General features: G+C 40.1%; 1 protein-coding gene across 2 annotated transcripts in view; it reads left to right on the top strand.

Annotated features, from left to right (window-relative positions):
• The window catches only part of RB195_024148 (uncharacterized protein), a gene marked incomplete at both ends in the record, with an annotated part of 87,559 nt that overhangs the window by 10,893 nt on the left and 61,905 nt on the right, over positions 1-14,761 (top strand). For both annotated transcript variants that reach the window (XM_064211823.1, XM_064211822.1), the window contains 4 exons: positions 2,418-2,615; positions 3,299-3,462; positions 4,701-4,777; positions 11,509-11,652. In XM_064211823.1, the coding sequence (XP_064067703.1) occupies positions 2,418-2,615; positions 3,299-3,462; positions 4,701-4,777; positions 11,509-11,652 (583 nt within the window). The remainder of the gene's footprint in view (positions 1-2,417; positions 2,616-3,298; positions 3,463-4,700; positions 4,778-11,508; positions 11,653-14,761) is intronic.

Genomic DNA, 14,761 nt, shown 5'->3' with positions numbered 1-14,761 from the left:
TTCCTAGTGGTGTTATCAAACTTTTTCGTCGTTTTCCAGCCATGTTTTCATTAATCCTCACTCCAACATTCCTACCGGCCTCCCCAACGTAAGTTGTATTGCATATCAAGCACTCAATCTCATATTACCCCCATTTTTGCGCAGTCGCCTGTTTTTCCGTAAGGACGAATAACACATCTTTCACAGATGCAGTATCTATCATATAGTCTGTTTCTAACAAGCTGGCTTTTGATGTTGGCATTTGGGATATTTACCAATAACACGTCATTTTGTAATTGTGCTTGGATAACGCTGCGTTGAACAGCGGCACTGACACTGTAAGAGATAAAAGGAAGACAAAGAGAAATTTTGTTTTTGCGCGGAACATTGTTATTTACAGTGCGGATTCTTCGGTAATGCGGACGTACTGTATGGCCATTAGCACATGCAATTTTCAAGGCTAGTCTTCGTGATTCGTGTCGTTCTTCGTTGCCAGTGCATACTTCACTAGCGGTTTTGAACATATTATGAATCACTGTGCGTTTTACTGCAGTCGGATGTGCAGATTTGGCGTACAATATGATGTTCTTGCAACTTTCTTTGCGATACCACTTTACTCTAATAATGCCGTTTGAAGTACCTATTTGTGTGTTGAGGTAAAGAAGCCATCCTTCTTTTGGGGTTTCTCGTGTGAGTCTTATATATTGTGATTGTTGGTGGAGTATACGGAAACACTCGTCCATTTCGGACTGTGTTGATGTTATGATGCAACAGTCGTCAATATATCTGCAATACATTATTGGTCTACGCAAAAGCACTGGTTCTTCGATTCTGCTCATGAAGCGGATCGCCAGTACTGGTGCTAATCGTTGACCCATTGCTAGCCCTCTCAGTTGCGCGAAATAATTTCCTTACCACCTGAAGATATTGCAATTCAGGCATTCCTTGATAAGTGTTACGAAACAGAAATATCGGCTAGGATGACGTTGGAGGCATTTTGGATTCTTGAAAGAAACCCTTCAATTAATAATAGGAATGAATGCTTGCCGATAACGAATGAGTTCTTGCCACTTGTACCGCTCTGTGACCTATAACCGCCTGATATTCTGTGTGTAGATCAAATCATTTATATCGTCGCTGGTGATCTACACGCAGTAATACTCATTCGCTGGTACACCGAGTGACAAGTGCGTGCAACCAGCCGCGCCACATCCGGTGGAGCAAAACGTAAGACCATTTTCAATGTAGATGGGTTTTTGCTTTCACTACCCTGAACGATTATCGAAGCACTGACCCAGGGTAGTGTGGCACTTGACGGAATAAACGTAGCATTGCTCCAGTCAACCTCTATTCAGACCTCTGAAGACGGCGAAAAAGCCGAAACGTCAGGCAAATAAAAGTTCCATCTAAAAACCTCGCAGACACTATAACAAAACACAGACAGAATATGCCGAGGTTTCAGGACAAGAGAACATTCGAGCAAACATTTGTAATTAAAGGATACGCAATATTTAACGACAATCACTCCGGCCGAAAATATTGGCTTTATCTAATTATTAACTGCAATGCACTTTTAATACTAATGAGTGCGTACAGGGATTTCTTCTTACACCATGAATGTTAGGCAACGTATCAACTTTGTTTTTGGATTATGACCCCGCATGAAGGCGCCACCCTTCTCGCCTTTTTGACATAGGGTTTGCAATAAGTTGACCGAGGTTAGTGCACTGTTTTTGAATTACGGTTTTGGGATCCTGTCTTCCGTATATTTTTCATTTTCTTTTTTTTTAATTAGGAAGATAGGCTTTCGATTTGATGCATAAACCAATAGTTTGATGGCGACACAATCATGCTTAGGCTGGAACGGTTTTAAAATTTAACCTACTTAGGAGATGAGTTCCATGGTTTCTTCTTAGATTGTTTTTTATTGCCTTTGAAGGGATTGCAATAATTTCCTGTGTTCGTCTTACTTGCTTCCTTCCATCAATAATTCCCAAGGAAGTGGTTAACCAAGTAATCCATACTATAATTGTCAATGAACTAGCGCAGTGGAAGTGATGTATTGGACTTACTTTTTATAACTCAATGGGATTAAGTTAAAAGCAGCATTTGGAGAAATTTTTGAGGCGGGATTCTTCCCATTAAGCACTGGGATGTGGGTAAAGAGTGCACCGGAAAAATACCTACAAGTCCAAGAATTGGAGTACTTAGTAGAACAATCGGTCCGGTGATGTCAGCATTATTGAACAGCACGGATGTAGAATGCCAACATTTAGCAAGTTCTCTGGATTTCTGACTTCAGAACTTGAGACTGATGAATACCATATCTAAAGTTTCAGTATCGAATTTAAAGAAGAGTATACAGTAGATGAGAGTGAATAAAAAGCACTAGTGCTTTAGGTGTTGTTCCTTACGTATTCTTTTTCTTTTTGCTTCAGTACTCCTACCACCGCAACATTGCCACATACTATGGCGCCTTCATCAAGAAGCTTCCTTCCTCAACTGGAAAACATGATCAACTATGGCTGGTTATGGAGTTCTGTGGAAGTGGATCTGTGACTGATCTTGTGAAAAACAGCAAGGCTTCTTCAATCAAGGAGGACTGGATAGCTTATATATGCCGAGAGATTCTCAGAGTTCGTTTTCGTCATGTTTTTGAAGAGCGGAGTTCAAGCGTACGATAGGTTTGTTGTAGTGGCGAGGGAGAGAGAGAGAGAAGAGAGGAGGAGGGAAGAAGGATCTACTGGGGCTCCGTATAAAAGAAACTTGATGAAAAAGAATTTGTCAATATTTGTAAATAGAAACTGACCAAAAGAAACAACAATCAGAGAAGGATTTTGTTAAGTAATACTTAGTATAGACTTCATAGCTTCTAGTTTTGATTTACATAGGGAATGTTACATTTTTTGAATTAAGTTGTTAAATGGGAGAACTATCCGATATGCCGAGTAAAAAATCAGTTTTTCTACCGCATATTCGTGGTTTTGTCGAGAAATTTTGCAGAGATCTGCTAAAACTTGGTTTTCATAGTTCGCTCTCACAGTTTTTGCAATCTTTAGAGCCATCTCTCATCATTTTACCTCCGACTTCAGTAATGGGATGAGCTTTGGACATGTGAAAGAAGCTTGTCGCCACACTTAAAGCCTTCCTTCAAATAATATTTTGCCTTATTGTTTTCTTTTTGTTATTTTTTTCAATGACAATTCCTCCACAACATCGAAAACTTTGTAAAGTATGTATGTGTTTCGATCGATGTTGATCTTGCAAAACCAGACTAAACTGTTTAGTAGCACCGTCATTAATTCAAGTTGCGTTTTAGGGCCTATATCACTTGCATCAAAATAAGGTCATACATCGTGACATAAAAGGACAGAACGTCTTACTCACGGACAGTGCAGAAGTTAAATTAGTGGATTTCGGAGTTTCTGCACAGCTAGATAAGACCGTTGGGAGAAGGAACACCTTCATTGGGACTCCTTATTGGTATGAGTTTGTATTTGATTTGAACTTGATTCCTATTTTTGCATTGAAGGAGTATCCTCCAGCCAACGAAGGAATGAGTATTTACGTCCAAGGACGTTCATGTGAAACAAATATTGAATCAGTGAATAGTAAGTTGCAGCGTTGTGACACATCCGGGTGCCTTTATCAGCACTTAGCTGTGCATCATAATCAAAGTACGTCGACTATTCCGAAAAAATGAAAAAGATGGAATCAATGCTACTTATATTGTTCATGTTGTTAGTGAGGATAGTATCTTTTGTACGATGCTTCGCATGATGGCCATTTCCTAGTACCGTCCATGCATACCACCCACAATGTGTATGTTTCTCAATTTCTGTTTTCATTGAAAGCTGCTCTACTGTCAAATACATATTGTTGCAGTTACTCCATTCACTAGTAATTAATGGAGATTTAGAGCCCTATCCAGATCAGTGTAGATTCTCTAGTCATCTCGACTTATCTTGTTCAAGTAGTTGAAGGTGGAATCAGCTAAACCAAATAAACCACTTGAGAACAAAAATATGAGACATCAGAGCTGTTGGTCATAATGGCCACGCATATGCAATCAACTCAGGCGTAACTACGTTTTTTTTTCTATGAACTTTCTTTTACAATATAACCTAAATTTCAATGTACCTTTGGAATTTTTTTTGGGTTACACGTTGCTGGTCTGCTCTTACTTTTTTGAGCATTGATTGTTGTGACGCTGGAGTAAGAGCCAGGCTTCGAGGTGTTTTACACTATTAAAACATGAGCTAACGCGTGTTATGCACAATTTTATGCAGAAAATTGGCTCGAGATACCTTCACTATTATTTCAAGTTGAATTTATAAAGCAGAAAAAAACGTACCTAAATACGAATTCAGGTCATAACTACGCCAAGCAAGCTTTTTTTCTAAACTTTGGCCAGCACTTGTGATGTGCACATTTTGTCACTGCAGATTCTTTAGTTGGATTAGGTTTTCAAGCACCTATGAAGTCGCGAGCAGACAACACCAAGTTGCATTTTTCAGTTTTCATGGATGCATTACTTGTACTTAGCACTGCCTAACGCTCCAAAGTTTGCTATAAGCAGTTAGAAGACCTAATTCATCCCTTTCGGAAGTATGAACGCTACAAGAGATAGTTGGTGACCATTTCGCTTTCACAATTTTTGAAAGCCTTATATTGACATTATATATGATTCGCGTTACTTACCAACTTATTTTGTTTTTAAGGATGGCTCCAGAGGTGATTGCATGCGATGAGAACCCGGAGGCAACCTACGATTCGCGTTCAGATTTGTGGTCGTTGGGTATGATGTTGCTTTATCTTGTTAGCCACGCTTTCTTTTTTTGTGATTTGTAGAAGGGGCCGTTATAGTTAACTAATTCTGGAGATGCAGAAATTGCGTTATCAAATTACAAATCATTCTTGAATCATCTGTTAATTCTTGTCTATTACTTCTACGTTTAGGCGGTTTGCGTCTTTTGTTTTAACAATATAGCTTCCATTCGTTTGTTACACAAAAGCTTCGACATTCTTTTTTACTGGATGGTCGGGTGTTACAGATTTGTGAGCTTAACATACCATTGTATATGGGTTCTGGAGTGATGGCTTTTACATAGGCAGCATTAGTTTATTTGTTAATTTTAGAGCGTTAGGTGACGTTCTCCATCCATATCACGCCTTCTGCGAGGACAGGGGAGAACAACTTGAAGGCTTTTAAATCGTGAAAACATCGTCATATATCTCTGACTTTCTATAAATATAGAGAACGACTTAAAGGAAGAGCTGAATAGAAGGATGAGAGCAGCATTCGCACCATTCAGCGAAGCTACTGAGCAACCGAGATCTAAGATCAGCAACAACAGGCAGAACCTTTTATTGACGATGATGTGGTCTATTTGGGGAACGGTCAAGAGGTACCCGTATGATGTGCCGCCGCGTATCCAGGAGGCTAATGAGCGTCGTTAATTGCACCGCGCGTCTCCTGATACCGTCATAATCGCTACAGTGGCCTGACTGCTCCTCTTGTGCTACGTCTTCAAGATGCCCCGCCCACGCCTCCCTCCCCTCCCATTTCGCCGCGTCTACCGCTCTTACGACGATTTTTTGTCGCCGCACCTACAGCTCTTATGATGCGTTTTTAAAATCGAATGGAAAGGAGAGAACATGATATTAGATGTTGTTCGAAGGTCTACATAAAGTGTGCTTGCAAGTTAATATAAAAGAAGGAAAGAATGAAATAGATTTGTATAAGTGATATGCCATTTAGAAATGCGAGTGAAAATGAAATTATCCTGTCTCGACTTGTTAGGTGGGAAACACTCATTCATCTCTGAGAATGCAAGAGATGTTTCAAAAAATGTCCCACTGATCGGTGTTATGCTATCATTTTTACTTTTTTCTTCGCTTTCTAAGGATTTCTTTTTGCTCGTCTAGCTGGGTAAAATTGACGTCCAACGATCAACGAGGCGCGAATAATGCCTCACAGACATACACTGTACCTAAAGGTATATCTCGAAGATACAAAGGTCTCTGTTTGCCACTAATATACCTAACCTGTCATATCGATTTTATACAGAGAATAGATAGAAATGAAGCGATAAAACGCTGTTGAAAGAAGTTTGAAGAACTATACAATTTCAAATTTCTATTATATAAAACTGTATAAAACGTACAAGCATGTATTGAAATATTTGGCATGTGCTGTATATAAACATTATATCTATGTAAAATTTTGAAAAGGTAAAATGTAGAAACGAGTTTAAAGAATGTATACAAAGTAATAAGCGCATAAATTTACTGTTATTATAGCTGCTGCAGTTGAAGCTGAACACGAATTCGCTGAATGGCATCGTGACAAACAAATACTTATGCACTGCTAGTTTATATCGAAGACATAGGGCATGAAATGTGTTAAATTATGAGATGTGTGGAAGTATATGCATGTTATTCTTTTCCCTGGAGCATCTTTTTGAGATAATTTCTACTTATGTAAAGTTACATTGGATAGAAGGATCTACTTCTTCTCTTTTATTTCCAATAATATGCACTTAGTTTACTATATCCGTACATCAGAATTCGCTGCGGCAATTCGTTCTTCACTCCCTCTCCAAAATTCGCACTATCTACCACTTCGTCGCGGCGCGAACGTCGCGCGCGGCGTTGATCAGAGAGCAATAGGTAGGCGGGGTGTAGGTAATCTCAGGCGGTCGTGGAGAATGTATAGCTGGTGGAGCGGCAGTCGTAATTACGCGGAGGAGCGCGGTGCTGAAGGGAGGACAGGAGCGGTCAGCCGGTTTTCACGGGTACCTCTTGTCCCGCACCCGGTCTATTTCATTATGGTACCCTCCATCGGGTGACTCCCACGTCCAGCGTAGAGAGGAGGGCTTCTGGAATTGCGAGTTCCCATGGATGGTCTTAGTCGTCATGATGAACTCGGAGAGCCTTTGTCTGGTTATGTGTAAAATTCGTCAGGAAATCTCTCTCTTTGCACAATGGGGTCTGCTTTCTCAGACATCTAGTAGTATGACAACTGACAAGGGGCACTCAAATCTCATTTTGCGCAGAACATTTTTGATTATGTACGGAAGCAACATAGCGAAAACAGAATTTATTTTTTTTTTGTTTTGTCCTTTGTTTTGCTCCTAAGGTTACACTTTCACTGTGTGAGGATTCGACTTCTATACCATCATTTCTGGAATCATGCACGAGTAGCTTTTGTTGCAATCGCAGTCGTGCCAAAATCTATACAATGAGAAGGCACAGTTACGCTAAAAAAGGGGCCAAAATCCGATCCCTAAAATAAATTCTTTGAGGAGATGCGATGGAAGCAAAAGAAACTAAAGAAGTAACAAAAAAAAAAGACTTCTCCAGTGTTACTACTGTAGAGGATGAAATGACTAATTAAACGAAAAATAAAAACAGAAATTGAATCCGTACAAACCAAAATCCTATATATACTTTTTAGGAGGAAAATGAATGATAAAACTAATGGAAAATGGCTTTGCTAAGATTACGATTATGCCATGCACTATACAAAAAATCTTGGAATACTATGATAAAAAAAAAAAACAAGAAGAAAATACGGCTGAATGTCGGATATTTTCGCGCTCGGTAGAGAAGGCACAGTCACGCTTCCTCTTCCGAGATTCCGAGAGTCCGTCGCGTCACCCCAATCACCTCGTCAATGCAATTCTTTTACGTCGTATGAACCTCTCTCAAAGACTTGAAGCGCATTAAATTTCACACACACCGCACTCATCTGACAGTCCTTTCTGCCAAAAATCCATAAGCATCATCAACTGCTGCTCGCAAACTTCAGCAGCCTTTGTAATTGAAGTCAGTACCGTTTATGAGGAGTTGGGAGAAGTGATTCGCATCTTTGTTCGCGAATATTTTAACGCCAGATTAGAAGGGACATGGAACATTGAGGTTTCGGATTAGGTGATCGTAGAGAAAATTATCTTACCGAGTTGTGACCAGCCTCTTGCATGGAAATCTTTTTGTCATGGAGAAATATAGAAATTGAAGTCAATAGCCGATGGGAGAAAGGGTGTGAATCACGCTATGGCAAGGCTCGTGCGGAATTCGACAACATACTCATCAACCTAAATTGGTGTCTAATAAATCGTGATAAATTGTAGACTGACATCTCTTTAGTACCAACATTGTACAGTGATTCGGATCATCGTTTTGGGTACCGTCTCTTTTAGAATGAAAGCACGTTTCGGCCAGAAACTAAAGAGAACAGTTGTCGTTCCAAAAGTAGGAGGAAAGAAAAGTCCTGTAAGGTAGCACCTTCGATAATTTTCTATCCTAACGTGGCTTGCACATCGAAGAAAACCCACGCGACTTGCTCCGGATTATGAGTCTGCGTTAGGTGCGCTTTGAAGTCAGCTGCTCAATATACCACTTGGATCGAATATTGTAAGCCATTAAGGGACTACTTGCAGAAAGGAATTTGGGGCTTGATCCGCACATTATACATCGAGTGGATGGTGCCGTACACCTGCCACAGAAAAGCCTTGCACGGGAATCTTTGGAAATTCACCCAGAAGAAAATCCTGGAAGCGGCACAAAACGTCTAAAGAACGATATGTCGTCTCACCTATATGCCTTCAAAAACATGGTGTTTCGCCGAGAGACCTATTGAACGAAGACCAGATTCACAACCCCTTGTTGTGAGATTGAAATGATTATGAAAAGGTTCTCTTCGAACTTCTTTCCGTTCTTCAAGTCCCGTCACTGGGAGCGTCATGCTCATCAGTTCAACTTGACAGTTCTTCGAGCGCTATGCTACGCAGCAAAAATGCAGGCACCGCCATCACGTGGACGGAGTTGCTTAACACCTACATCGCTTTGAAGGTATCTTCGAAGGGAAGACGCAGACAGACGCTGACATATCCTGAGAGTCCGCTTGAAGTGTCCTTTGATAAATTGTAGTTGCGGACAGCACCAAGCCTAGCTTCGCAGTAACTTTTTAACCCATTGACAACAGCGCACGTTTTTGTGTCTCTGGCACGTGGAACAAGCACGCTTTAAGATCATGCTATCGCAACTCAACGTTGAGACTTTTACCACGGTTACCTTTTTTCTTGTGAGGAAATTCTTACATTTTCAAATGATTTAATTTGTAGTTGTTGCAGATGTGGTTGTCTTTTTTACAGTCATTCATTTTCCTAGTATAGATACCCTAGGTTTAGGAGCGAAATATAAGAGAATATGACATAGACGATTTGAAGAATAATTCTAAAACTACTCGTTGAATCTGATGGAGATAATGGGGACTACGAAAAATTATTCTATCTTCGGTGACTCTTTAGTGCTGGTTGCGGGTAAGGAATCTGATTGCAAAGGTATTGAGATATTGTCCGTGTCAGATTGTGAGAGTGAAGGCGAATGGTAGAGCGACGCAGAAACTCGTGATGATTGGAAATTTTCTCAACGATTTGGTGCACACTGTTACAAACCAGTCGACATTTATTTATTTATTTATTTACTTATTTATTTATTCAAATACATGGTTGCGATGGTGGTGGTACAATGGTGCACCGAGAAAAAAAAAAAAACAAAACACATTTGTCTGAGTCAGAACAAAAAGAAGTTAGCAACGCTATTGTCAGTGGAATCTGGCGCAGTCTAAGTGGCGGATAACACGGCAGACGTGTAATTCTATTACTCCAGAAAGTGAAGAATCCTCTTATGATATCTACTCCCCATTCCAGAGCGCTTAACATCGCTCTATTTATCCACATATCAGGGTTTAGATGACCAGTTAGCCCAAGGCAGAAGGGGCACGTTGAGTTACTTTGCGAATCTAACGGGGGAGTTTGAAGAGAGTTCACCATCGTGATCTTCAAACGGCTAACCGCCACAGTGTAGACAAGACGAAACCGGGTAGAAGATGCGGAATCAATAAAAGGAGGTTAATCAGAGATAGTAGAATTCGAAACTCTTGGAAAAGTATTTAATTCTTGCTCATTTAGCTAATTTTTTACATCGAGTGCTTGCGAAAAAAGGTCTGTTCAGGTTTCAAAACGGGGAAATTTTGGTTTTCATAGTGACGTCTTAGTTCATCAATCCTTTGTGATCTTCCTTTCTAACTTACCTCTGTTTTGTTGAGTTGCGCATACTGTGGTATTTACTATGAAAGTTTAGTATCCTCTTGCTTGGGTTTACTAATATACCCTAGTTAACACTCCATTTTTTTCAAAAAAAATAGTGATGTGTTCAGCACGCTGCTGTTTCCTGTACATCCTCGATTTCGTTGTATTTGCTGCTCGAATCGAATCGAAGTGTATTAGGTTTCGGCTGTTACTTTTCTTCGCTTTTCATCGAGGTCAAAACCCTGCCGTGCAGAGGTACAGATAGGTCGTAAACAAAAATGGAGAAAACATTATAGATCAATTTATTATCTATAATGTATTCTCGTTTTCATCCGATAAATTGGAAAAAGAACTTTTATCGAATACGGGTCTTCCGGTGTTAGGAGAGTCACCGAGATCAAAGCCACCGTTTTTGTATTTCGAAACCATTTTTGTGCATTACACGCGCCTATGACTTTTTCTAGTACACGTCGCAAATGTGCCGAGCGCCCGCAGCAACTTTTTGACCTCGAAGAAAAGTAGGTTTCGGAAATGCTGATTCTTGCCTTCTGGATATTCCGTTTCTAAGGCCGAAAGATAATGAAAGAAATGTTGTTGAATTGACATAGTGTCCAATAAACAATTATTACACTTTTGTAGAGCAAAAGGAGCTCTTCCGAATGATATAAACACTTTGCCAAATGGCAAGCAAATTGTTATGAAGTAAAAAGTATAATAATATAAAACTCACCGAACTCATTCCAAAAGGTTAATAAGTGTAGGATGATGTCTGAGGTAGTGTGTTCTATCAGTCGCTCCAGACTGAAAATTATGTAACTATTTCCTACTCTTATTGAAGCAAAAAGCTGGTTTCTGTGGCACTCCAGCTAATTCACTATGCTGCAAAGATATTTCATGTATTGTACATGAATGAAATGTATCAAAATCTACTAAAGATGACCAAGACTGCGGAACCCTGCTTCTGTTCCAATGTGCTCCGTTGTCATGTAATCAGCACGTACTGTAATCATCAATCAATCAAACGGATCGGTACTTCCGTTTCCATATTCATAGTCAGTTGGCGTCTTCTCTGTGTCTGGAGTAAAAACGGGCAAGAAGCATTAAAATGGGCACAAACGAAAAACGGATCAGGAATTCCGCGCAGAGGGTGACCTATGTATCCTATGTGGTCTGTGTTGTGTCCGAAAGTATCTGTATGCAAAGTTTGGTACAAATCGGTTCAAATGTGTCCGAAGGATACATGAATGTTCCTGAGTATTAACGCGGACGGGTATACAGGGGTGTTTTATTATTACAAATATAAGAACATTTCTGTTCAGAAGAGAGAAGTGGACAGCTTCTGTAGAGAAGTTTTCCATTAGCGTTGATAAAAGATGGAAATCTTTTAGACTGAGTACACTGCTACCATGCATCTTACTGTATTAGTTTTTAGGTATAACATCCCTTGAAATGGCTGAAGGACACCCACCACTTTGCGACATGCATCCTATGCGTGCTCTCTTTCTGATTCCTCGCAATCCTCCTCCTCGGTTAAAACGTTCGAAGAAATGGACCAAAAAGTTCGAGTCATTCATTGGTGAGTTTTTTTATGTCAAAATGATCACAGTGGTGCTTGAAAAATGGCTCTGAATGCACTCTTTGTACAGCAATGGTGGTACTGTAGCTCATTTACTTGTTTTGAACAAGAATGCGAAGTCTCGCTTTTCGCGCAGAATTTTTCATCGGCGATTGTGAGCTCAGTTCCCCAGTAGTGCTTCCTCTACGTTGAAACAGCACATAGAGTAGGATTTCGACGTGTCGTCGTGCGGAAAGGTACTTTCATATAAGTAAAGAGTAATTAGTAAAAGAGTAAGGAGTAATTACGGGACTGTCGTTTGCATGCTGAAACACAATCATCTGATCCTCAACCACGTTTTTCCTTGTCGGAAGTCTCAACTACATTGATCGCCCAATCCAATGATTGCAATAAGCGTAATCGTCGGACTCATTCTTATTGTTAGAGTATTGACAGAGTAAATCGGTCTACCTTGGATCTGACTTGAGGAGTTCCGTTATTGGTAGAAGTTCACTCATTTTTACGAGGTACTTTTTCCCATAATATGTTATATCACTTCATGACATCGCAGTTTTTGTTTTGTAATTCCTTTTTTTTTTGCTCAATACAATAATTAAACTGTCATTTTTTTATTGTTTGGGAAGCTCCGTTAAAGTTCCAATCACTATCGTGTATACGAAAATTCATTATTCAGGTCTTATTCAAGTTCAACTTATTTCTCAGGGTCTAGTAATGAGAATTCTCACATTTCAAAATATATTATTGTTGTGTTTGTAAAGAGAAGCAACTATGGAACTTTTAAATGATCTGCTTCAATCTTTTATAAGATAGAAATCAGTTCCAAGCTCTACTCTATTGGGTAGAAGTAGAAATATTTCCTAATAGTTGGAACCATGAGTTTTCGTCCTTGATTTTTTTTCCTTTCCGTTCATGAAAGCGCATCAAATGCCCAACGTTCTATGAAAGGCAACCAACGTCGTTGTCTTGTTATAGTTGAGTCAAAACGATCTGAAGCTCGGTGTAGTTGCAAAAACCGCTGCGCTCAAAGTGGAAGAGGGACCATCGCTAGCTTTAAGCTTCATAAATCAAGCGGTCTCATAAGTAAGCCGTCTTCTGATTTGTGCAGTGTATGAGAAGATATTTCTTTGAAGTCTTGTTCAAATTTGAAACTCTTGCGTTTACGTTTGTTTTTTATTCCCATTCACCGGGGTGATGGTATGTTATAATGCGCTGTGTGAGGTGGGAAATACGTCATCGACACTGTTTAAGTTTGTTATTCTGGTTATACGTTGCGAACGTTTTTTGATACTATCTAGTGATGAAGTTTGTATTTGAATAATCGTAGTGATACGATAACTCAAATATATACTTTTATATTTCAAGGTGTTCATATTTCAAGTGATCATCTCATTTGATAGATTTGAATTCGGTGTAGTTCCTTATCAAAGGCCGTCTCAATCCACAAGCTATAATTTAGCATGCAAATAGCCCAAAGACAAAGTCAGAAAAGAGGACCACAGCGCTCGCCTTGATAGCATTACTGGCCGTGATGTTAGCGGACCACCGGTTGTTAGAGCTGCGCCGCTAGTAGTGAATAAAGCCCCCTTGTATCTGATCTTGCAGGTCAGAACCCGCAAAGGACTTGATACAGCGTCAGCTCGTTGCTCACAGCGGTACATTCTTCGTCTTTCATGAATGCACTTCTGGGTGTTATCTGGAACGCTTCCTGTGTTTTTTGCAGAAGAACATGGGGGTCACGTGACAGGACCGTGGCTGCTATCGTTGAAGGAATATTGTCATGACATGTCATGGCGTTATCTGCGACGAGCACCCAATTGGATTTACGGTTTTTGATTTTATGAGCGCTTCTAGTTGTTCCTTGTATCTACTGTGTAATGTTGTTCCTGTTTCGCTAATATACTCACTCCTACAGAAGTGATAAGATAGATAGCTCCTAATACTAGTCACGTTCCATTTGTGCAAACTATGCAGTTAGATTCTTCACGGAGCCAGTCATAGCTACGATTACGAACAAGCTGTTTGTTTGGGTTCCCAGGTGGTCTGATCGAATGTTGCAGACCCGGCTGTCGTAAAGTTGATCGCACTGCGTTGTTCATACGATTCCGAATAGAACGAAAGCAAAATGAAATTCTTATCGTGTGTCTTACGAGCGACTTCACTAAGGAAAAAAAACAAAAACATTTGGGTGCCACTACTTAATTTCCAAGGGAAATTGGAGGATAGAGTGGTGACGAAAACAGAGTTGAGAGAACATTCTAACGCACTCCCAATCCGCATATCTCTGAAAAAAAAAACCATAAACTCCATTAAGAATGTGTTTATGCAGCTGCAACGGTTTCGCTGATGTTCAAGAGCACATTGCTTTCGTAAATATGGCTAACCATACTGCAGAATCTAATAGATTTCCAGTGATGGTTTCTCGATCAGAACAGCGGCATATCACACGGTGTCGATGTCAAATAGTAGGACCACACGACAAAAAGTCTTTTTTTTAAGGTTGCAAGTACGTAGTTTTCAAGTATTCATAGTGTAGTCCGTCGTTCGTAAGTTCGAAGATTCGAATCATTGCTGGGGATGATTTATTTGACTTATTCGGCGGGCAGAATCCAATCCCTCTGGGTGTTTGCCCTATTTGGGTTGGCGGTGTGCTAGACAGCATTACCTTTTTGCAATATCTGGGTAGCTTCTGTCATATAATCGTGCAACCTTTATAGCTCGTACTTGTCCAGAGCGTGAACGCAAATGTTTGATTGCATTTACTGTAGGGAGGGGCACCGGGGGCCGGTAGCAATCGGACTCGTTTACGCGACCCGAGGCTGGGTATAGGAAATGTATTCCCAACCGAAAGTGGCTATTAGCTAGCATTTGTGGTTCCCATAAGATCAAGTGCTCTTGAGACACTCCTTTTTAAGAGCTGAAATTCTGATGATTTGAATCTTCGACTCAGTCCAATGTTTACGACACCCATATAAGCGCTGACAATTTTAAAAGGCATCTATAGGTATGGTATTCCTCTTTTAGGGAAGATCATACTTTCTACAAAATCATTATTGCTGATTTCAAAACCAAAATAAAAAAAAACCCACGAGAACGTCTGAAGAACTTCACA

Source organism: Necator americanus, chromosome X (assembly GCF_031761385.1).
Source record: "Necator americanus strain Aroian chromosome X, whole genome shotgun sequence".
Taxonomy (NCBI): Eukaryota; Metazoa; Nematoda; class Chromadorea; order Rhabditida; family Ancylostomatidae; genus Necator; species Necator americanus.
Note: the sequence above shows the minus strand (reverse complement) of the source record. Positions and strands in the feature narration are given on the sequence as shown.